This window comes from Amblyomma maculatum, chromosome 4 (genome assembly GCF_055883805.1).
Source record: "Amblyomma maculatum isolate TAMU_Amacu chromosome 4, ASM5588380v1, whole genome shotgun sequence".
Taxonomy (NCBI): domain Eukaryota; kingdom Metazoa; phylum Arthropoda; class Arachnida; order Ixodida; family Ixodidae; genus Amblyomma; species Amblyomma maculatum.
In genome coordinates, this window is record NC_139347.1 from 105,438,890 (window position 1) to 105,462,515 (window position 23,626).

General features: G+C 44.9%; 1 protein-coding gene across 1 annotated transcript in view; it reads left to right on the plus strand.

Moving 5' to 3' along the window:
* Positions 1 to 23,626, plus strand: part of LOC146191913 (cell adhesion molecule Dscam1-like) — a 121,149-nt gene that overhangs the window by 52,768 nt on the left and 44,755 nt on the right. The window contains exons 11-14 of the mRNA XM_084600399.1: positions 274 to 393; positions 1,107 to 1,280; positions 2,019 to 2,157; positions 2,769 to 2,920. Of these exons, the coding sequence (XP_084456525.1) occupies positions 274 to 393; positions 1,107 to 1,280; positions 2,019 to 2,157; positions 2,769 to 2,920 (585 nt within the window). The remainder of the gene's footprint in view (positions 1 to 273; positions 394 to 1,106; positions 1,281 to 2,018; positions 2,158 to 2,768; positions 2,921 to 23,626) is intronic.

Genomic DNA, 23,626 nt, shown 5'->3' on the forward strand with positions numbered 1-23,626 from the left:
ATGACTCAAAGAAATTCCGCGCTGTGTATAGAGTATATTGAGGGTTCTAATCTTAGCGGTACGCTGGTCAACTGACTTTACTAAGTAGCCCTCATTAGCGCGTTGTTTTGCCTGTCTTCTAGCCAAAATGGGGACCTATAGAAAGCAGTTAGTGTTAGAAGAGTTCGTGTTCGAGTTGGAGCTGTAATGTTATTTATTCTCGTGCTATAACTTTTCCAACAAATTCGCAGATTACAATACAGTCTGCTTTCTCCATATCGCTTTCTTTCATAGTGAGTCCTCGTTGGAAGACAGAGCCACAAAACGCCTCCGTCGTGTTGGGAGCCTCAGTCTTCTTGCACTGTTCATCGGATGGTTATCCAACCCCCACTGTGACATGGAAGAAAGGACAAAGTATGTTAATCCTTCTGGCCCTATTCTGCATCTTGGTCTTTGTTTGTAAAGCGTTACCATTGAAGACATCATAGAATGGGCTATCGGCATGGTTGCCTTAACAGATTCTCTCGTTTACGTTACATTACTCATGCGCGAATACAGACATGTGCATTTGTTAATTTATCCTTCGCTTCCTTTCCAGTCTAAAAAACAATAATGTTGACGAAGTAGCATTCAGCGGCGAATAAACAAGATTAATGTGTTTTTTACACTCCTTTTTTGGTTCACTATTTCTTTTCTAGATTCGCTTGCCCAAAAAGGACGTCTTATGCAGAAACAAATACTTTTTACTTCACAAATATCCTCCTGTGCGTGTGTATATACGTGTGTGTGTGTGTGCGTGCGTGCGCGTGTGTGTGTGTGTGTGCATGTGTGCGTGTGTACGCGTGCGTGCGTGCTTGCGTGCGTGTGGGTAGATCTTAGGTTATAGTTTCAGATATGTAAATGTCTTCATATTGTCCATAGCGTAGAAGACCATATATTCATTTCAGTTCATTATATTGCTTTATATGTTTTTCTGTCAAGTCCAGCTTACAATATCCTTTTTGTGTGCCTGCGCACTGTGAGATTTTCTAGTTAAGCGTTCTTTATATAGGCTATAGTTTCCCTTTAACAAAAGAAGTGGCTCATAATGACTGGCGCTTTCTCTTTTTTTGTCTTATATCTACCAGGAAGCCAGCCCAGGAACTTCTCGTACATCCACTACAACTTTCGTAACCATCATTTCATCAATGGCAGCCTGCTGATTCGCGAAGTGGAAGAATCCGACCGGGGCTTCTATTTGTGCGAGGCACACAATGGCATTGGACCGGGTATCAGCAAACTGGTCTTTCTCAAAGTGCAGGGTAAATATTGCCACGCGTTTCTGCTCCCGCTGTTGATGACTGTAGCGGCTCGGTGTGATATCGTTGCTTCGCGAGTGTCCTTTGTCATGCTCCGCTCTACACGATGTTCTTTCTAATTTAATTTTCTCAAAATTAAATTTACAAGAGATTATAATAACAACAGAAATGAATATCCCGTTACTCTGTATCTTCTTCACTTTGTGTTAGTAGCGTTGCTTGTCTTTGTTTTTCACACTGCATAATGATATGTCTTTTTCTATAATTTCTTTTTCTTCACGAATGCATGCTCGTTTAGCCGGAACCATGCCTTTCAATATTGCTCTTTTTTATCTCGATTAAAAACAAGTTGAGCGTTAGAAAACAAGGAAAACAATGACGCACCGTTGAGCACCAGTATTAATGAACGTAAATATTTCCAAGATATTACCGTGCAACACCTTTACAACGAAAAAAGGTTGCCGCATAAATTGTGGTTTCAATGAATTGTACTGAGTGTGCCACGTACTTGAAAACAAGACATATTTGTTACCCATGAACCGGATACTTTGGATACCTTTTTTAATAGATTGTATGGCATGCTGTCATTTTGGGCGGTGGTCAAAAACTGTTTTAAAGGTGCCATATCTGAGCTAGTGACACATCTGGAAATTTCTACCAGTTAAGGAAGCATCCGCTCGAATTTCAAGTTCAATAAGCGCGTAATGTGAAAAAACCTTGTTTTATTTATTTTCTGTCCAGTCCCGCCACGCTTCACGGTCAAGCACCGGAGCGTCCTGCTCAAGAAAGGTGAAGACTACAAAGCTCCGTGTTCAGCTGTTGGTGATCCACCGACGTTTTACTCATGGGAGAAAAACCAGAAGCCCCTCAGCACTGAAAGGTAATCGTTATATCACTTTTATTCTGCCTTGAATTTTCATTTTCCTCATGAGCAGAGTAAATTTTTTTCCCCTAGGCCGACATATATGGCCCGATTCATGGGTAGTCCGTTGTGGAAGAAATAATTTGCAGAAAGGCATACAGTATCCTTTTATTTCACAAGGTTAACTCCTTAAACCTAACACTCACTGATTTTCTTTTCACGATGCTGTAGCCGTCTAAATGCGCTAACTCTTAGAGGCCGGGATTCTATGCGGCCTTATTAAGTCCCTACAATATAAGTCTAAGAAAACATCTTCGACGCGTCATCCTGTCGTACTGAACTTGTGCATAGAAAAGTTATTCTGCACAGGCTAGTGAGAATATCATTAGATGTGAAACAGCGGTCGCAATGTTCACTAATAAGCATTGCATAACAGAGGCTGTCACAAAATTTTGACGCTGGCCACAAGCAGAAATCTTGAAATCTGGCCGCTAGCCTTACAAAGCGTTTCAAGGGAGGGCTGTGTAAAATTATGAATGGAGCTTGATTTGCATATTCATTACAATAACCATGCAGACGCCATTTGTCATTTTCAGCGCTCATATCGAACACTGTCACCGCAATTTCAGATATCAAACAAAGCCAAAAGAAAAATATGACGACGAATTTCACTCAGAGCTCAAGATTCCTGATGCAACGCGCGAAGATTCTGGAGTGTACAGTTGCAAAGCGACGAACGCTTACGGCGAAGATACAGCTCACTTCCAAGTTATAGTCCAAGGTCAGTGATGAATTCTAAATATGTGCAACCACCAATGTCATGTTTATTCGAGGAATGCATTTAAGAATGATATATCATCCTTTATATTTATGATTGCTAATACGCCTATCAAAATATCACTGTTTCTAAACCTCTTTAAAAAAGAGCAAGCGCAAACGGACATAAGTAATGAACCTGTTAAAAGTCCAGCTTGTCTAATCAGCGTCATCAAAGAAATGCTTCTTTTGTGGCAGTCATAGTCATTCACAGAGGCACATGCTAGAACTAGTATTCCACTAAGCAACGATATGCATGAAAGTGAACTCCAAACTTCGCACACAGAACCTGACCCTGCTACCAAATAAGAAGACGGACTGGTATATATCTGATATACTTTTTAAAAAGGGATATTTTGAATTAATGCTGATGTTTGCAGTGGTAGCGCCTAAACGTATTAGACAGGAATCGCATACATATAACAATCGATGCCAGGAAATAAAATTGTGACCATTTCTGAGTAAACTTACGACGGAAATTTCGTTAGTCCGTAGTGTTATGGAAAAGTTTGGCGGCAGTCTGATTTTTGCGCCTTCTCATGATAAGATTACTTGAACATCGATAATGAAGTCTTTGCCACTATGGATCACTTATGAGTATTGATATTTTATGCCTGTTGACTCCTAGCTCAGGTATGTTTCACGGAGCTATGTACCTAAAGTGGAGTCTCCTGTTAATAGTTAATCTTTTGCACGTTGTGTCTGCTAAAACCAAATTACCCAGGTGACATAATAATGTCGCTAATCGCCGGCGAAACAGCTCAGGCAGGTCGAACGAACAATCGAGACTCATTGAAGGTGCGAACACAATTTATTACACACTGGACAACAGAGAATACCAGTACACTAATCTTGCCATGGAAACTCAAGCAAACTGTACCATCTATAACGGCAGTTGCAGTATCATAAATTACATATAATTAAACAACCTAATCCAGAAAAAACCAGAACATATCAAGACAATGCCGTAAAAGCGTTCTTCTTACAGCGTTCCAGGGCGTTCGGACAAGGGGAGTTTGCTTCGGAGTCGGCTTTGGCGTAGGTATTCTGCGTCCAAGTCAGCCATGACGTCCACGTTGAGGAATTATGTTTTGCCTCGGCGTTGGCCTTCGAAAAACATCTGTTCATAGCAGGTGAATGGTGGCGCCAGCGTTCGGGGAGCACCTGGAGTTTCGGGCGTCTGCAGAAGACACTAGTTGCGGGATCTGTCACAGACGCAGCTGGGGCCTACAGTGCGGTGCCATGCGTTACAAAACAAGGAATGCGTTGAGTGTTGGGTTTTGGTAGCTTTGGGAGCACGTCATTACGTTTCAATATGGGTGATCTCTGGAGGGTCATATTTAGGGATTTGCAGGGATAATGTTTTTGAATTACTGTTTATTTCAATGAATATTGTTTATTCAAGTAATCATTATAATCGCTGCATATTCTTATAAGCCGTGTTACCTGTGGTACAAGTCATTCTTGGTTAAAATGTCTCGGATGATGACTCGCGATATCTAAGTATTGTTGCGGACCCGCTGCCTTTCTGTACAAGGACGGTTTAAGTTTTTTTTTTTTTTTTTTTCAACAGACACCCTAGTGTTGACAAAATTGGCTTTCAACTGCGAACAGTTTATACTGCTGTGCCATCCTTCTCTCGTTCTGCCCTGTGTAGATTTAGAAAGATGGAGCCCTGTTCAGGTAATGAGCATTTCCGGAATTATTTTTTCCCCTGGCTGCAAGCTGCAGTTGTGTACCTTGTGCATTAATGTTACAGGACTGCGGTCAGTGCTTTTACGCTAGGCTTAGCCTAATTTTTATATAAAACAACAGAGCGCGCATCGACGTGTTTGCTCCCCCGGTAGTGGAAGGACGTGGTGAAAGATTGGAATATCGTTTCCGCGGCGCCAATGTGCCTAAGCTTGTTCATAAAAGCACGGCGAGGCTATTGTGGACTGCTCATTGCGTTCCTTGAAAAGATTTAATGAATGTCATGTAACCCTCCTATAGAGTGTCTTAGGAGAGGACAAGAAAACATAGGCAGTAGAAAATGTAATACGTCGAAGCTGTTTTGTCGCATATGATGTTTTATTAGATTATTTACTGTTAGCCGGAGAAACCATGACGGGTATAGCCAAGATTTCACCATTAATGGCAAAAGCTAAGTTTGTTACATTTGCAGTGTAAAGCACGGCATGCCCATTTTAAATATTTCGTAAGAACAATGTTTAGCAGATCTTCGAAGTTTTCATGCGGGAGGCAGGAGTGCACAGGAACAGATGTCTATATCGAAATTCTTGTGGTGTCTCTACCCACCGCCACTTTATGAAGGCAAAAATTGTTTGCCACGCATCCGTTATAATATCAACAAGTGAGAATGCATCCTAAAATAAACGAAAGCTGAATGCTACTGCGTAGTACTTGATATAGCATTTGGCGACTATCGATTCCAGAGCTGTCAAACAGAAGACGCAGTCAACGCTATCAATTATCCTCTCGGTTCCGACCATTCAGTCGTCGACAGTGGAGTTCGAAGAAGAAATCACAAAAGTGTATGGTAATTCGAAGTTTCTTGTTTACTGTTTTCGATTTTTAACCTTCATCGTCATTAACTTTACTCTTTTTTGTTCTTGTAAAGCCTTACCTGCAAACATCACTAAGATGCTGGAGGGTGCGCGCTGCCCGGCTTCCAGATCGATGCCTATTGAGTCGATATTCCTAGCGACCATCACAATTACTACACAACAGGTTTGCAGAGACTAAACCTGCAGAAGAAAAAAATCTATGGCGGGTGCTAGAGTGTGGCCGAGCAAGAACGTACAGCCCATACTGCGAGAAGAATTTCTAGAAATAAAACGACTCAAAGATAACAGAAATAACCAATAGCATGAGCCACGCAGAACGACAATCGGGCGGGAGCTTGATTGAGGGCCCTGGTTTTGGTTTGCGTTACGTGGAATGGGCGTTCCTGTAACGCATTTCGCTCGATAGCCTCTGCGCACTTTGGCACCTGGCCCACCCGGGCCATTGCTTTCGGAGGCACAGCAAATCTCCAGTATGTGTAGGTCGAAGCGTGGCCAGCTTCAATAAGAACAATCAAGCAGCCGATGTAATGCAGGTTTTTGGTTTGAGTTATGTATTGGTAATGTATGAGTGTCACGTTTTAGTCTCGTACTCTGTCGTCCAGTGTCGGCGATGCGTTACCGACATGGTTGTCTTTTGACGAAGTGGCTTACAATGATTTGGCCTTTGCAGAAGTAGTTAGTGGGGATGAATTAAACATGAATATCCCGCGCACCAAAACATACATTCGCTCGACCATAACGATGATTACTTTCTATGTATAAAGTTCAGGACAGAGCTTTTATTGACTACAGCGTAGTGTCGTGGTCCCTCGTCAATAGAAGGAAACTATCGACCCCATGGCTCTGCTTAAAATTTACATTCGATAGGCCCCTTTATGTAATTTCACTCGAGACGTACGCTATCCCATTGACAGGGGTGGAAGGTTGAAAAAAATGAAACTAAATTAAACGACTGCCTAAATATTTCTTATATCCAGAATGGAGAGATTTATCCTGACCAGGGTCATCCACTCAAACCGATGAGATAGAAGCTATATTATTTCACACGTGAGTGGTACGGGAAGCGAGCTGTAACCGGCATAGCCGGTGAAGTTCAGCAGGACCCACCCAGCTTACTCATGAATAGGGTAACTGGATTGGTAAGCGCCTGTATGGCAGATAAGAAGCAGAATTTGTGAGTGGGCAGTCTGATAATTTTATATATATATATATATATATATATATATATATATATATATATATATATATATATATATATATATATATATATATATATATATAAGCAGATCAATCAAGGGGAAATGAGGGTGCTTGTTATAATACATGAAGGAAAGAAGCCAACAGTCGGCGAGGCCAAGGAAAGCGTTGGGGATGGTACTTTATGTATTTTTTTTTAATGTTTACTTGGATAATCACAGAAATTAGTAATGTAATCTGTTTAGGGGAAAGATAATTAAACACAAAGTAGAAGAAAAAACAACGTGCCGATGGTGGGATCCGAACCCACGACCTCGGAATAACGCGTCCGGTGCTCTTCCAACTGAGCTACATCGGCCGCTGTCCCCCCTGCTACTTTCTTGGGTATTTATGTTGTCTGTATACGAACCTTGAGAGTGTTCACCAGCGCCACCCTCAGCCATAGCGGCGGACGTGGGACGTCCTTTGTTACCGCCAGCGTCACGTAGAACGTGATCAAGAGCGAGGGCGAAAGCTATGCTAGAACCCTCTTACGCTACCTATGGCTTCAAGACTGCCAGAACCGAGACCCCAGTAAGCTACAAGCAGATCAATCAAGGGGAAATGAGGGTGCTCGTTATAATACATGAAGGAAAGAAGCCAACAGTCGGCGAGGCCAAGGAAAGCGTTGGGGATGGTACTTTATGTATTTTTTTTTAATGTTTACTTGGATAATCACAGAAATTAGTAATGTAATCTGTTTAGGGGAAAGATAATTAAACACAAAGTAGAAGAAAAAACAACGTGCCGATGGTGGGATCCGAACCCACGACCTCCGAATAACGCGTCCGGTGCTCTTCCAACTGAGCTACATCGGCCGCTGTCCCCCCTGCTACTTTCTTGGGTATTTATGTTGTCTGTATACGAACCTTGAGAGTGTTCACCAGCGCCACCCTCAGCCATAGCGGCGGACGTGGGACGTCCTTTGTTACCGCCAGCGTCACGTAGAACGTGATCAAGAGCGAGGGCGAAAGCTATGCTAGAACCCTCTTACGCTACCTATGGCTTCAAGACTGCCAGAACCGAGACCCCCGTAAGCTACAAGCAGATCAATCAAGGGGAAATGAGGGTGCTCGTTATAATACATGAAGGAAAGAAGCCAACAGTCGGCGAGGCCAAGGAAAGCGTTGGGGATGGTACTTTATGTATTTTTTTTTTAATGTTTACTTGGATAATCACAGAAATTAGTAATGTAATCTGTTTAGGGGAAAGATAATTAAACACAAAGTAGAAGAAAAAACAACGTGCCGATGGTGGGATCCGAATCCACGACCTCCGAATAACGCGTCCGGTGCTCTTCCAACTGAGCTACATCGGCCGCTGTCCCCCCTGCTACTTTCTTGGGTATTTATGTTGTCTGTATACGAACCTTGAGAGTGTTCACCAGCGCCACCCTCAGCCATAGCGGCGGACGTGGGACGTCCTTTGTTACCGCCAGCGTCACGTAGAACGTGATCAAGAGCGAGGGCGAAAGCTATGCTAGAACCCTCTTACGCTACCTATGGCTTCAAGACTGCCAGAACCGAGACCCCCGTAAGCTACAAGCAGATCAATCAAGGGGAAATGAGGGTGCTCGTTATAATACATGAAGGAAAGAAGCCAACAGTCGGCGAGGCCAAGGAAAGCGTTGGGGATGGTACTTTATGTATTTTTTTTTAATGTTTACTTGGATAATCACAGAAATTAGTAATGTAATCTGTTTAGGGGAAAGTTAATTAAACACAAAGTAGAAGAAAAAACAACGTGCCGATGGTGGGATCCGAACCCACGACCTCCGAATAACGCGTCCGGTGCTCTTCCAACTGAGCTACATCGGCCGCTGTCCCCCCTGCTACTTTCTTGGGTATTTATGTTGTCTGTATACGAACCTTGAGAGTGTTCACCAGCGCCACCCTCAGCCATAGCGGCGGACGTGGGACGTCCTTTGTTACCGCCAGCGTCACGTAGAACGTGATCAAGAGCGAGGGCGAAAGCTATGCTAGAACCCTCTTACGCTACCTATGGCTTCAAGACTGCCAGAACCGAGACCCCCGTAAGCTACAAGCAGATCAATCAAGGGGAAATGAGGGTGCTCGTTATAATACATGAAGGAAAGAAGCCAACAGTCGGCGAGGCCAAGGAAAGCGATGGGGATGGTACTTTATGTATTTTTTTTTTAATGTTTACTTGGATAATCACAGAAATTAGTAATGAAATCTGTTTAGGGGAAAGATAATTAAACACAAAGTAGAAGAAAAAACAACGTGCCGATGGTGGGATCCGAACCCACGACCTCCGAATAACGCGTCCGGTGCTCTTCCAACTGAGCTACATCGGCCGCTGTCCCCCCTGCTACTTTCTTGGGTATTTATGTTGTCTGTATACGAACCTTGAGAGTGTTCACCAGCGCCACCCTCAGCCATAGCGGCGGACGTGGGACGTCCTTTGTTACCGCCAGCGTCACGTAGAACGTGATCAAGAGCGAGGGCGAAAGCTATGCTAGAACCCTCTTACGCTACCTATGGCTTCAAGACTGCCAGAACCGAGACCCCCGTAAGCTACAAGCAGATCAATCAAGGGGAAATGAGGGTGCTCGTTATAATACATGAAGGAAAGAAGCCAACAGTCGGCGAGGCCAAGGAAAGCGTTGGGGATGGTACTTTATGTATTTTTTTTTAATGTTTACTTAGATAATCACAGAAATTAGTAATGTAATCTGTTTAGGGGAAAGATAATTAAACACAAAGTAGAAGAAAAAACAACGTGCCGATGGTGGGATCCGAACCCACGACCTCCGAATAACGCGTCCGGTGCTCTTCCAACTGAGCTACATCGGCCGCTTTCCCCCCTGCTACTTTCTTGGGTATTTATGTTGTCTGTATACGAACCTTGAGAGTGTTCACCAGCGCCACCCTCAGCCATAGCGGCGGACGTGGGACGTCCTTTGTTACCGCCAGCGTCACGTAGAACGTGATCAAGAGCGAGGGCGAAAGCTATGCTAGAACCCTCTTACGCTACCTATGGCTTCAAGACTGCCAGAACCGAGACCCCCGTAAGCTACAAGCAGATCAATCAAGGGGAAATGAGGGTGCTCGTTATAATACATGAAGGAAAGAAGCCAACAGTCGGCGAGGCCAAGGAAAGCGTTGGGGATGGTACTTTATGTATTTTTTTTTAATGTTTACTTGGATAATCACAGAAATTAGTAATGTAATCTGTTTAGGGGAAAGATAATTAAACACAAAGTAGAAGAAAAAACAACGTGCCGATGGTGGGATCCGAACCCACGACCTCCGAATAACGCGTCCGGTGCTCTTCCAACTGAGCTACATCGGCCGCTGTCCCCCCTGCTACTTTCTTGGGTATTTATGTTGTCTGTATACGAACCTTGAGAGTGTTCACCAGCGCCACCCTCAGCCATAGCGGCGGACGTGGGACGTCCTTTGTTACCGCCAGCGTCACGTAGAACGTGATCAAGAGCGAGGGCGAAAGCTATGCTAGAACCCTCTTACGCTACCTTTGGCTTCAAGACTGCCAGAACCGAGACCCCCGTAAGCTACAAGCAGATCAATCAAGGGGAAATGAGGGTGCTCGTTATAATACATGAAGGAAAGAAGCCAACAGTCGGCGAGGCCAAGGAAAGCGATGGGGATGGTACTTTATGTATTTTTTTTTAATGTTTACTTGGATAATCACAGAAATTAGTAATGAAATCTGTTTAGGGGAAAGATAATTAAACACAAAGTAGAAGAAAAAACAACGTGCCGATGGTGGGATCCGAACCCACGACCTCCGAATAACGCGTCCGGTGCTCTTCCAACTGAGCTACATCGGCCGCTGTCCCCCCTGCTACTTTCTTGGGTATTTATGTTGTCTGTATACGAACCTTGAGAGTGTTCACCAGCGCCACCCTCAGCCATAGCGGCGGACGTGGGACGTCCTTTGTTACCGCCAGCGTCACGTAGAACGTGATCAAGAGCGAGGGCGAAAGCTATGCTAGAACCCTCTTACGCTACCTATGGCTTCAAGACTGCCAGAACCGAGACCCCCGTAAGCTACAAGCAGATCAATCAAGGGGAAATGAGGTTGCTCGTTATAATACATGAAGGAAAGAAGCCAACAGTCGGCGAGGCCAAGGAAAGCGTTGGGGATGGTACTTTATGTATTTTTTTTTAATGTTTACTTGGATAATCACAGAAATTAGTAATGTAATCTGTTTAGGGGAAAGATAATTAAACACAAAGTAGAAGAAAAAACAACGTGCCGATGGTGGGATCCGAACCCACGACCTCCGAATAACGCGTCCGGTGCTCTTCCAACTGAGCTACATCGGCCGCTGTCCCCCCTGCTACTTTCTTGGGTATTTATGTTGTCTGTATACGAACCTTGAGAGTGTTCACCAGCGCCACCCTCAGCCATAGCGGCGGACGTGGGACGTCCTTTGTTACCGCCAGCGTCACGTAGAACGTGATTAAGAGCGAGGGCGAAAGCTATGCTAGAACCCTCTTACGCTACCTATGGCTTCAAGACTGCCAGAAACGAGACCCCCGTAAGCTACAAGCAGATCAACCAAGGGGAAATGAGGGTGCTCGTTATAATACATGAAGGAAAGAAGCCAACAGTCGGCGAGGCCAAGGAAAGCGTTGGGGATGGTACTTTATGTATATTTTTTTTAATGTTTACTTGGATAATCACAGAAATTAGTAATGTAATCTGTTTAGGGGAAAGATAATTAAACACAAAGTAGAAGAAAAAACAACGTGCCGATGGTGGGATCCGAACCCACGACCTCCGAATAACGCGTCCGGTGCTCTTCCAACTGAGCTACATCGGCCGCTGTCCCCCCTGCTACTTTCTTGGGTATTTATGTTGTCTGTATACGAACCTTGAGAGTGTTCACCAGCGCCACCCTCAGCCATAGCGGCGGACGTGGGACGTCCTTTGTTACCGCCAGCGTCACGTAGAACGTGATCAAGAGCGAGGGCGAAAGCTATGCTAGAACCCTCTTACGCTACCTATGGCTTCAAGACTGCCAGAACCGAGACCCCCGTAAGCTACAAGCAGATCAATCAAGGGGAAATGAGGGTGCTCGTTATAATACATGAAGGAAAGAAGCCAACAGTCGGCGAGGCCAAGGAAAGCGTTGGGGATGGTACTTTATGTATTTTTTTTAATGTTTACTTGGATAATCACAGAAATTAGTAATGTAATCTGTTTAGGGGAAAGATAATTAAACACAAAGTAGAAGAAAAAACAACGTGCCGATGGTGGGATCCGAACGCACGACCTCCGAATAACGCGTCCGGTGCTCTTCCAACTGAGCTACATCGGCCGCTGTCCCCCCTGCTACTTTCTTGGGTATTTATGTTGTCTGTATACGAACCTTGAGAGTGTTCACCAGCGCCACCCTCAGCCATAGCGGCGGACGTGGGACGTCCTTTGTTACCGCCAGCGTCACGTAGAACGTGATCAAGAGCGAGGGCGAAAGCTATGCTAGAACCCTCTTACGCTACCTATGGCTTCAAGACTGCCAGAACCGAGACCCCCGTAAGCTACAAGCAGATCAATCAAGGGGAAATGAGGGTGCTCGTTATAATACATGAAGGAAAGAAGCCAACAGTCGGCGAGGCCAAGGAAAGCGTTGGGGATGGTACTTTATGTATTTTTTTAATGTTTACTTGGATAATCACAGAAATTAGTAATGTAATCTGTTTAGGGGAAAGATAATTAAACACAAAGTAGAAGAAAAAACAACGTGCCGATGGTGGGATCCGAACCCACGACCTCCGAATAACGCGTCCGGTGCTCTTCCAACTGAGCTACATCGGCCGCTGTCCCCCCTGCTACTTTCTTGGGTATTTATGTTGTCTGTATACGAACCTTGAGAGTGTTCACCAGCGCCACCCTCAGCCATAGCGGCGGACGTGGGACGTCCTTTGTTACCGCCAGCGTCACGAAGAACGTGATCAAGAGCGAGGGCGAAAGCTATGCTAGAACCCTCTTACGCTACCTATGGCTTCAAGACTGCCAGAACCGAGACCCCCGTAAGCTACAAGCAGATCAATCAAGGGGAAATGAGGGTGCTCGTTATAATACATGAAGGAAAGAAGCCAACAGTCGGCGAGGCCAAGGAAAGCGTTGGGGATGGTACTTTATGTATTTTTTTAATGTTTACTTGGATAATCACAGAAATTAGTAATGTAATCTGTTTAGGGGAAAGATAATTAAACACAAAGTAGAAGAAAAAACAACGTGCCGATGGTGGGATCCGAACCCACGACCTCCGAATAACGCGTCCGGTGCTCTTCCAACTGAGCTACATCGGCCGCTGTCCCCCCTGCTACTTTCTTGGGTATTTATGTTGTCTGTATTCGAACCTTGAGAGTGTTCACCAGCGCCACCCTCAGCCATAGCGGCGGACGTGGGACGTCCTTTGTTACCGCCAGCGTCACGTAGAACGTGATCAAGAGCGAGGGCGAAAGCTATGCTAGAACCCTCTTACGCTACCTATGGCTTCAAGACTGCCAGAACCGAGACCCCCGTAAGCTACAAGCAGATCAATCAAGGGGAAATGAGGGTGCTCGTTATAATACATGAAGGAAAGAAGCCAACAGTCGGCGAGGCCAAGGAAAGCGTTGGGGATGGTACTTTATGTATTTTTTTTTAATGTTTACTTGGATAATCACAGAAATTAGTAATGTAATCTGTTTAGGGGAAAGATAATTAAACACAAAGTAGAAGAAAAAACAACGTGCCGATGGTGGGATCCGAACCCACGACCTCCGAATAACGCGTCCGGTGCTCTTCCAACTGAGCTACATCGGCCGCTGTCCCCCCTGCTACTTTCTTGGGTATTTATGTTGTCTGTATACGAACCTTGAGAGTGTTCACCAGCGCCACCCTCAGCCATAGCGGCGGACGTGGGACGTCCTTTGTTACCGCCAGCGTCACGTAGAACGTGATCAAGAGCGAGGGCGAAAGCTATGCTAGAACCCTCTTACGCTACCTATGGCTTCAAGACTGCCAGAACCGAGACCCCCGTAAGCTACAAGCAGATCAATCAAGGGGAAATGAGGGTGCTCGTTATAATACATGAAGGAAAGCAGCCAACAGTCGGCGAGGCCAAGGAAAGCGTTGGGGATGGTACTTTATGTATTTTTTTTAATGTTTACTTGGATAATCACAGAAATTAGTAATGTAATCTGTTTAGGGGAAAGATAATTAAACACAAAGTAGAAGAAAAAACAACGTGCCGATGGTGGGATCCGAACCCACGACCTCCGAATAACGCGTCCGGTGCTCTTCCAACTGAGCTACATCGGCCGCTGTCCCCCCTGCTACTTTCTTGGGTATTTATGTTGTCTGTATACGAACCTTGAGAGTGTTCACCAGCGCCACCCTCAGCCATAGCGGCGGACGTGGGACGTCCTTTGTTACCGCCAGCGTCACGTAGAACGTGATCAAGAGCGAGGGCGAAAGCTATGCTAGAACCCTCTTACGCTACCTATGGCTTCAAGACTGCCAGAACCGAGACCCCCGTAAGCTACAAGCAGATCAATCAAGGGGAAATGAGGGTGCTCGTTATAATACATGAAGGAAAGAAGCCAACAGTCGGCGAGGCCAAGGAAAGCGTTGGGGATGGTACTTTATGTATTTTTTTTTAATGTTTACTTGGATAATCACAGAAATTAGTAATGTAATCTGTTTAGGGGAAAGATAATTAAACACAAAGTAGAAGAAAAAACAACGTGCCGATGGTGGGATCCGAACGCACGACCTCCGAATAACGCGTCCGGTGCTCTTCCAACTGAGCTACATCGGCCGCTGTCCCCCCTGCTACTTTCTTGGGTATTTATGTAGTCTGTATACGAACCTTGAGAGTGTTCACCAGCGCCACCCTCAGCCATAGCGGCGGACGTGGGACGTCCTTTGTTACCGCCAGCGTCACGTAGAACGTGATCAAGAGCGAGGGCGAAAGCTATGCTAGAACCCTCTTACGCTACCTATGGCTTCAAGACTGCCAGAACCGAGACCCCCGTAAGCTACAAGCAGATCAACCAAGGGGAAATGAGGGTGCTCGTTATAATACATGAAGGAAAGAAGCCAAAAGTCGGCGAGGCCAAGGAAAGCGTTGGGGATGGTACTTTATGTATTTTTTTTTTAATGTTTACTTGGATAATCACAGAAATTAGTAATGTAATCTGTTTAGGGGAAAGATAATTAAACACAAAGTAGAAGAAAAAACAACGTGCCGATGGTGGGATCCGAACCCACGACCTCCGAATAACGCGTCCGGTGCTCTTCCAACTGAGCTACATCGGCCGCTGTCCCCCCTGCTACTTTCTTGGGTATTTATGTTGTCTGTATACGAACCTTGAGAGTGTTCACCAGCGCCACCCTCAGCCATAGCGGCGGACGTGGGACGTCCTTTGTTACCGCCAGCGTCACGTAGAACGTGATCAAGAGCGAGGGCGAAAGCTATGCTAGAACCCTCTTACGCTACCTATGGCTTCAAGACTGCCAGAACCGAGACCCCCGTAAGCTACAAGCAGATCAATCAAGGGGAAATGAGGGTGCTCGTTATAATACATGAAGGAAAGAAGCCAACAGTCGGCGAGGCCAAGGAAAGCGTTGGGGATGGTACTTTATGTATTTTTTTTTAATGTTTACTTGGATAATCACAGAAATTAGTAATGTAATCTGTTTAGGGGAAAGATAATTAAACACAAAGTAGAAGAAAAAACAACGTGCCGATGGTGGGATCCGAACCCACGACCTCCGAATAACGCGTCCGGTGCTCTTCCAACTGAGCTACATCGGCCGCTGTCCCCCCTGCTACTTTCTTGGGTATTTATGTTGTCTGTATACGAACCTTGAGAGTGTTCACCAGCGCCACCCTCAGCCATAGCGGCGGACGTGGGACGTCCTTTGTTACCGCCAGCGTCACGTAGAACGTGATCAAGAGCGAGGGCGAAAGCTATGCTAGAACCCTCTTACGCTACCTATGGCTTCAAGACTGCCAGAACCGAGACCCCCGTAAGCTACAAGCAGATCAATCAAGGGGAAATGAGGGTGCTCGTTATAATACATGAAGGAAAGGAGCCAACAGTCGGCGAGGCCAAGGAAAGCGATGGGGATGGTACTTTATGTATTTTTTTTTTAATGTTTACTTGGATAATCACAGAAATTAGTAATGAAATCTGCTTAGGGGAAAGATAATTAAACACAAAGTAGAAGAAAAAACAACGTGCCGATGGTGGGATCCGAACCCACGACCTCCGAATAACGCGTCCGGTGCTCTTCCAACTGAGCTACATCGGCCGCTGTCCCCCCTGCTACTTTCTTCGGTATTTATGTTGTCTGTATACGAACCTTGAGAGTGTTCACCAGCGCCACCCTCAGCCATAGCGGCGGACGTGGGACGTCCTTTGTTACCGCCAGCGTCACGTAGAACGTGATCAAGAGCGAGGGCGAAAGCTATGCTAGAACCCTCTTACGCTACCTATGGCTTCAAGACTGCCAGAACCGAGACCCCCGTAAGCTACAAGCAGATCAATCAAGGGGAAATGAGGGTGCTCGTTATAATACATGAAGGAAAGAAGCCAACAGTCGGCGAGGCCAAGGAAAGCGTTGGGGATGGTACTTTATGTATTTTTTTTTAATGTTTACTTGGATAATCACAGAAATTAGTAATGTAATCTGTTTAGGGGAAAGATAATTAAACACAAAGTAGAAGAAAAAACAACGTGCCGATGGTGGGATCCGAACCCACGACCTCCGAATAACGCGTCCGGTGCTCTTCCAACTGAGCTACATCGGCCGCTGTCCCCCCTGCTACTTTCTTGGGTATTTATGTTGTCTGTATACGAACCTTGAGAGTGTTCACCAGCGCCACCCTCAGCCATAGCGGCGGACGTGGGACGTCCTTTGTTACCGCCAGCGTCACGTAGAACGTGATCAAGAGCGAGGGCGAAAGCTATGCTAGAACCCTCTTACGCTACCTATGGCTTCAAGACTGCCAGAACCGAGACCCCCGTAAGCTACAAGCAGATCAATCAAGGGGAAATGAGGGTGCTCGTTATAATACATGAAGGAAAGAAGCCAACAGTCGGCGAGGGCAAGGAAAGCGTTGGGGATGGTACTTTATGTATTTTTTTTTAATGTTTACTTGGATAATCACAGAAATTAGTAATGTAATCTGTTTAGGGGAAAGATAATTAAACACAAAGTAGAAGAAAAAACAACGTGCCGATGGTGGGATCCGTACCCACGACCTCCGAATAACGCGTCCGGTATATATATTGTCATACTAGCAGCCAAATACAATTCAAAAAAGACGGCCTGAACATTTTAAGATAATGTGGTTGTATATGTCACATGGAAGAAAATGTCAGGTTTTCGGATGAAAATTGATTCTCTATGGGCAAGATGTTCAGAAGGGGAGGGAAGAAAGCGGCGACTGTCTGGCAAGTATTGCTGTTGGCGGTTAGTGCTGGTTGAAGACGTGTCACAACTTACAAGTGAGAGCAATTCATTTTCTTCTAATCCAAGCTGACCGGGGAAGCACTCCAAAAGGATGTTCAAGTTTGGGAGTTGGTGAAGGTAGGCACTTAGCTGGTCTTGAAAATGTCTTGAAGGCCATTAGAGGTGAATTCACGTAAGGCATTCTGACTATCCATGAACATGTGGACGCTGCTAGTTTAATTGGGTTGGCGAGGGATTGCTTCAGCAATATTTTGTATTTTAGGGGATGTCAGATTAGGAACAACAGGGAGATTTCAAACTTCCTGGTGGCGTGGGTATAAAGACGAATGTAGCGTTCTAATCACAGAAGCTTGCATCTGCGTAGTACGTGCCTTATACTGCGCTTGGTTGTCGGCGTGTCGAATCTCTCTACGGGTCCAAATAAGCTGTCCTAAATAGGGAATGCGAGGAAAGTGAGGTGGGATTTGTTGTAGTGTATTGCATGGGGTTGACCTTGACGGAGGGGTGAAGTGGTGCTGCTGCGATTCGTGATATTTGGCTGTTCTCGCCTGTATTGTGTAAAGCGGGGCCGTCTTGTGAATATAATAGCGGCGTGTATCGGAATGCTCAGCTCTCTTCATAATTATTTAGTGATCAAAGTTTCAATTTTCTTGACACATTTTCGCTGTTTGGAAGTGTGGTTAAGCGTTTATGACTTGTACGAATATGGCTTGTACGAATATGTTCACTGAGTATATGTGATATGCCTTTTTCTGTCCACTGCGATTACAGCAAGGAGAGGACTCTGGGAGTAATAGTTTAAAGTTCACTTGCATACAAATCAACAAGAGAGTCTATCATTCTAGTTTGATGACGGAACACAATATGACATTCTGGACAACAACTGCTCCGTTCCAACCAGCATGACAATTTGGACAACAGCGAGGACCTTGTCGTAAAGCGCGCAGGTGGTAGCCATGCGGAAATAGTGAGCAGGGCCTGTAGATAAGTGTGCGAAAAAGCCACAAGGCGGTTTATTTCATAATATTCTGGAATATTATTAGAAACCCATATAACATTCAGGATTCTCAGCCATTCATTTGTGTCTGCCATGCTAAGGAGATGGTAGAGTTTAGTAACAAGTTTTATCGAGACTAAGTGCGGATGAATTCCTAACCGATACATTAGGGTCGTCGAATTTCGGCATGAAAAGAGCAAGTTGTGGTGGTCTTTCAGCTGAGACGGCGGCGCAAAAAAAATCAAATTGTTGATTGTTTCTGAGTTATAACCCTTCTATGCGTTGTAGGAAAAGGGCCAGGGCAGAGAACGGGGGATTACTACGGCAAAGAAATGGCGAAAAGGGCAACTCTTCAATATACACGATGGCGCCAATCATTTGATGTAGGAGGTTTTACATATGAATGTAGGTAAGACCATTTATATTGTGCAAATTATCAGTACGGATAACGTTAGTCGGACATCTGCCTTGAGTTTAAAATGCACACTCCCCCACGCAGAGCGGTGGGCATTAAAGTCACCCACGAGATTATGAGAAACTCTGAAATGCTTAACCGCGAAATATAGTTATGAATACTCAAAGCCACCTTTCTGCAGATTGTAAGCGCTTATTTTCAAAGAAAGGCTTGCAATTTTAACCCTAATATCCGGGAATATAGACGACCGTATTGCGTGCCTGCATAACACGATGGACGTAGGAATTGTCGCGTCGTATACACACTAAAAATGTGCTCGCTTCCTGTGGTCATTGAAGCCTTAGCAGAATATACCAAAACAGATGTTGTGTATAAGGCTCACTGGGCCATCAGAACATTATCATAGGAAAGCGGAGTTTCTATATAGGCATGATGCCTTGTCTCTGCAAATGGCGTTACTTAATCGATCTTGTTTTATTTGCGGCGACAAAACGGCATGGGAACATAAAGACGGATGGGGTGCCTCTCATCGCCTGAAAGCTGATTTATGAACCAGGCGTGGTTGAAACAATAAGCCTTGATAATGCGTGGCATATAATAATGGACATTTGGAAATAGGTGTCACTTGTGTCAAGATCGACTTTCTAAATGACCCCGTGTTAGCCTTTACTCCATAGGCAGAATAACAAATAAGAAGACCATTACGGTGCTTGGAACACCAACTATTTTCATATGTTGACCACTCTCACCTAGGATTTGGCATCAGCAGTCAGTACGTTTTTCCAGGGATCCATTCTGACCGCTTCGATTTCAATTGGAAGCAAATGATAAAAAGCTAGGCCAGCCACTGTCTATTTATGGCGTGCCGATTAACCAAGGCAGTCGGTGCTACGATGGATATTGAGAGCACTCTTTGTTATTCAGCGGTATTGTTTGGTGATTCAGTCGATATAGGAACCAACTGCCTTTTTCATAGCTCACTCAGCCAGCGTGCTGCTGCTGTTGGAGTCTCTCTCAGGTACTGTGGCGCTTGATGACTCTACGTCCGTATTGTTAAATCCTCAATCGAATACGCGGCAGTCTCCTCGACGGTGACGATAATTAGTACTATGACAGGTTCGATAAATTATAGAGGATGATGGTGATGATTAGAGATTTCTGTTAGCTCACAGAGATAAATGTAGAAAAGCGCTAAAGCCCAAACAAATGTCATTCTTTTTGAACACTTCCACCTTACCGGATTGACAGAACCTGTCACCAGCTTTTGTTACGTCGCGCTATACTCCTACGCTGGTTACTTCCAGAACACATAGCCAACGCAGAAAGCTTACAGAGCGAAACTGTCCACGCCATGGTTCTGTGTGCAGTCTGTGCCGTCAAACTTCCTTTTTTTATTTCTCCAGCTCCATATTATCGTATCTGCGAGCCAATGTGCAGGTCTCCATTGTGCGGAGTAGTGGAGCGCTACATAGTCAGCGTCCGCATCAAGACTCCTTGGTGCACGTTATCAGTAGGTATACCGTCACCCTTGAATATGCTACAGGAATAGGAAAAATAAAACAAAAAGGCCAAATACGTGCTATAGGGGAATAAATTGCATCATTATAAAATGGGCTGTGATAATATTTCTGTTCTGATATCGGAGAACTCCAGCGCAAATAGCTGTTAAAAGCCTGACACTAATATTATTCACATTTTTTGAATGCGGCACTAATGCATTGCAAGAAAACGGATCAATAATAAACCGCTCTATATATTAATAGGAGGAATTGCTTCAGATTTTATGACAGTCAAAAAGTAGTACATTAGTGCCCGTCCGTCCAACACGCCCAAAAAGGAGTTCTGAAACAAAGCACAAAAAAAACGAAAGTGAATCAATGCGTTTTCCCTAGCCCAAATTAATGTAGCCTTCAGCAAATTGAAGAACTTTAGGAATCGAAAGTGTTTCGACGTTGTGCATTAGGATGGCGTCCTCAAGGACACATGTGTAATGGCGTTGCACTTTGTTATTCAAAGTACAGCTGTGCCCGGGCTCAGGCCACTCGGAAGCCCTTTCGCTCGGGGTCAGGCCGTGCGCTTGCCAAGGTATATTTGTTTCCCGCGGGACGGGCCGGGCCGGACTCCCCGATCACAAACACATGTTTCGAAAGCACGAATTCGGCCATAGTGCGATAAGCATCTAGAATGCAAACAAGTTTCCCGCGTCCTCCCCACGCGAGAGCTTCCGAGCTCGTTCCCGTCGTCGACCCGCCTTTCCTACCTGTTTCATCGCTGCGAAGGGATATTTTCAGCCGTCAGTGACCGGGCAGAGGGATCACTCTTGGGCTATTTAGTTTCAGGTTTCGCATCTCCCTTTGGTAAAACCAGCGCTGATGTTTATTCGTTTCAAGATTCGCTCCCCGCTTTCGCCTATCACACTTCTCCATCGTTACTTACTCCTGCCTCGACATGACCTCGTTTTACCCGGGACGATGCTCAAAACCACTACGGTGCATGTTTCCTCTTTGTTCACTTCTTCCGAAAGCTTCGCGCAAAAAACATAGTGTCCCAGGCGAACTGGACGAGCACTTGCCCACAAAATCAAACCCTTGTTCAGGTTTAGAGCTAGCGCACTTTTGGAGAAGCAAATGAATGGCTTACCAGATTCTTGCTTTCCTATTAAAAAAAAATTAAATATGGCTTAGCTCTGCTATGCATGGCTATACGTAGCAAAAAGCAGTGACTACCTCGGAATCAGAAGAAGCTAATTTCTCCAGTCTTCTGCGCCATTCGCTAGCAGCTAAACTCTCCTTGGCTTCCATGTCGAGAGCGTGTAAGTTCACCGGGATAAAGGGCATAACCTTGCCGGACACCGCTGGTCGCAGGGAAAGGGGCACTTTCCCACCCACACATCGCCAGTGTACTTTCAATGCCATCACAGATGCATTTAAACATGTCAAAATTTTGCGTAAACTGAAAAGCATCCAGACCACCGATTATGTAGCCCCACCCTACTGAAACATCCTGTACAAAATTCGTACAGAAAATCGTATACAGGTTTACGCGATCCTTCTAAACATTCCGCCACGTCGTCAAGGTTGCTAATGTCTATAATTCCTGAGAGAGCCTCAGTACTTCTGTCTCTAAACGCTCTTGTACTGGATTTATCGCAGCCTCTCAAGACGCAATTAAAGTCGCCCATGACAATCGGGGATTTCTCACAACTTATGTACTTTTGTACGTTTTGAAAAAAGGCTACCCTCTCATCCACAACATTTGGAGCGTACACACTAATAATGCGCCAATACTTTTTGTTGTAAAGAAAATAAACACAAACATATCTGCCCGACGGACATGCCGGACATGACCTTAACCACTACTCTACGGCGGGTTATGGTTACAGTGGTTATTATTCAGTATATGTAGCTACTTTTGCTGTTTTGTACTTTGTATATTTTCCTTAGCTGTAGAATTTGTGGCCGTAATTCACCGATTGCCCTTTAAACTCGCTGAATATCTTTGCCAGCTATCACGAGGGTTCAGAAATGTGCCGTATCTTTATAATGCGTCGCTTTATTGAAGGCAAACCTAAAGATATCATAATTCACTAGTGCTGATGTGTTTTTCTTCGTCTACGAACGCTTGTAAGTTTTCCTATATACAGAGATGTCCGGTGCACTAATACTTGTAATACTGGGCGTTTTAGCTTCACGTGCTACCAGCGGAGCATCGATGTCAATGAATACACTTCCGACTGAGCGGTTTCAATATGTAAACATTCGAGAACGCGTCGCCCGGTGTGCGGCTATCTGCGCATCTTTCGATGGTCAGCGATGTTTGTTTATTTTTTCTCGAACAGTTTTTTGTCATCGCTAGCGAAACGATACGTTTGTGCTTCTACTTTCATGTTGTAGGCGACAGATCTTCAGTCGCAGATATGAAGACGCACCGCAAGATCGTACGAGCTGCAGCGACTGTTGTACGCGCAAAAGCGACGCGACGCGCATATATGCTTGCTAGCGCGCACTTCGACGGCTTCGCATTTTCGAGGTATTTGGGAAAAGACGTGTGCCCTTTACATACAGAATAGTTGTATAATATGTTTGGTATCATGCTTATTTAGGGCGCTGGCGTGTCCGGTTTGGTCATTCTGGTTGAGCTTCGTCGATCGGCACGGCTTCTGTTCAGAAGCGTAATACTCTGCCCAGTAACAGTTCCAGAAATGACGCGTTCGTCCGGTGTCTAGTTAATTGATACAGGCTGAACCGAAATGAAACCGCGCGGAGCTTTCATTCCGGAAATTTCTGTATGGTCCGTGGCCCTTGTTAAAAAAAAAAAAAAAAAAAAAAAAAACTGAACGCCAGGCTGGCAAAAGCATGCAGAGCTATACAATAACACCACTACATTTGAAAAAGAAAAAGAAAAAAAAGAAAAACAAACATAAAGAAAATAGAAAAGACAAAAAAATTACATGTGATTCGAACTTCGGTCTTTACAACCAATAAGCACGCACTTTAACAATAAAGAAAAAAAAACCACTACACCACGGCATTTTTTTTTTTATTAACCACTACCACTGTATCCCACTGCACCACGGCAGGATACAGTGGTAGTGGTTATATTTCTGCATATGTAGTCAACATTGCTCTTTTGTAGTTTGTGTATTTTAGTAGAGTCTAGAATTTGTGGTCTTAATTGAACGATCGCCCTTTAAACACGCTGAATCTTTTTCCTGGCTATCACGAAGGGTTATCCGTGTCCCGCATCTTTACAATGTATCCCTTTCTTGCAAACAAACCTCAGAATGTCACAATTTACTAGTGCTGATGTGTTTTGTCATCGTCTTCGAACGCATGCAATTTTTGCTACACTTGTAATACTTGTAATACTGCTTGTTTTAGCTTCACCTGCTGCCAGCGGAGCCGCGACGTCAATGAATTTACTTCTGACCAAGTGTTTTGCATACGTAAACACTCGAAGAAGCGACTCCCGGTGTCCGGCTGACCTGTGCAT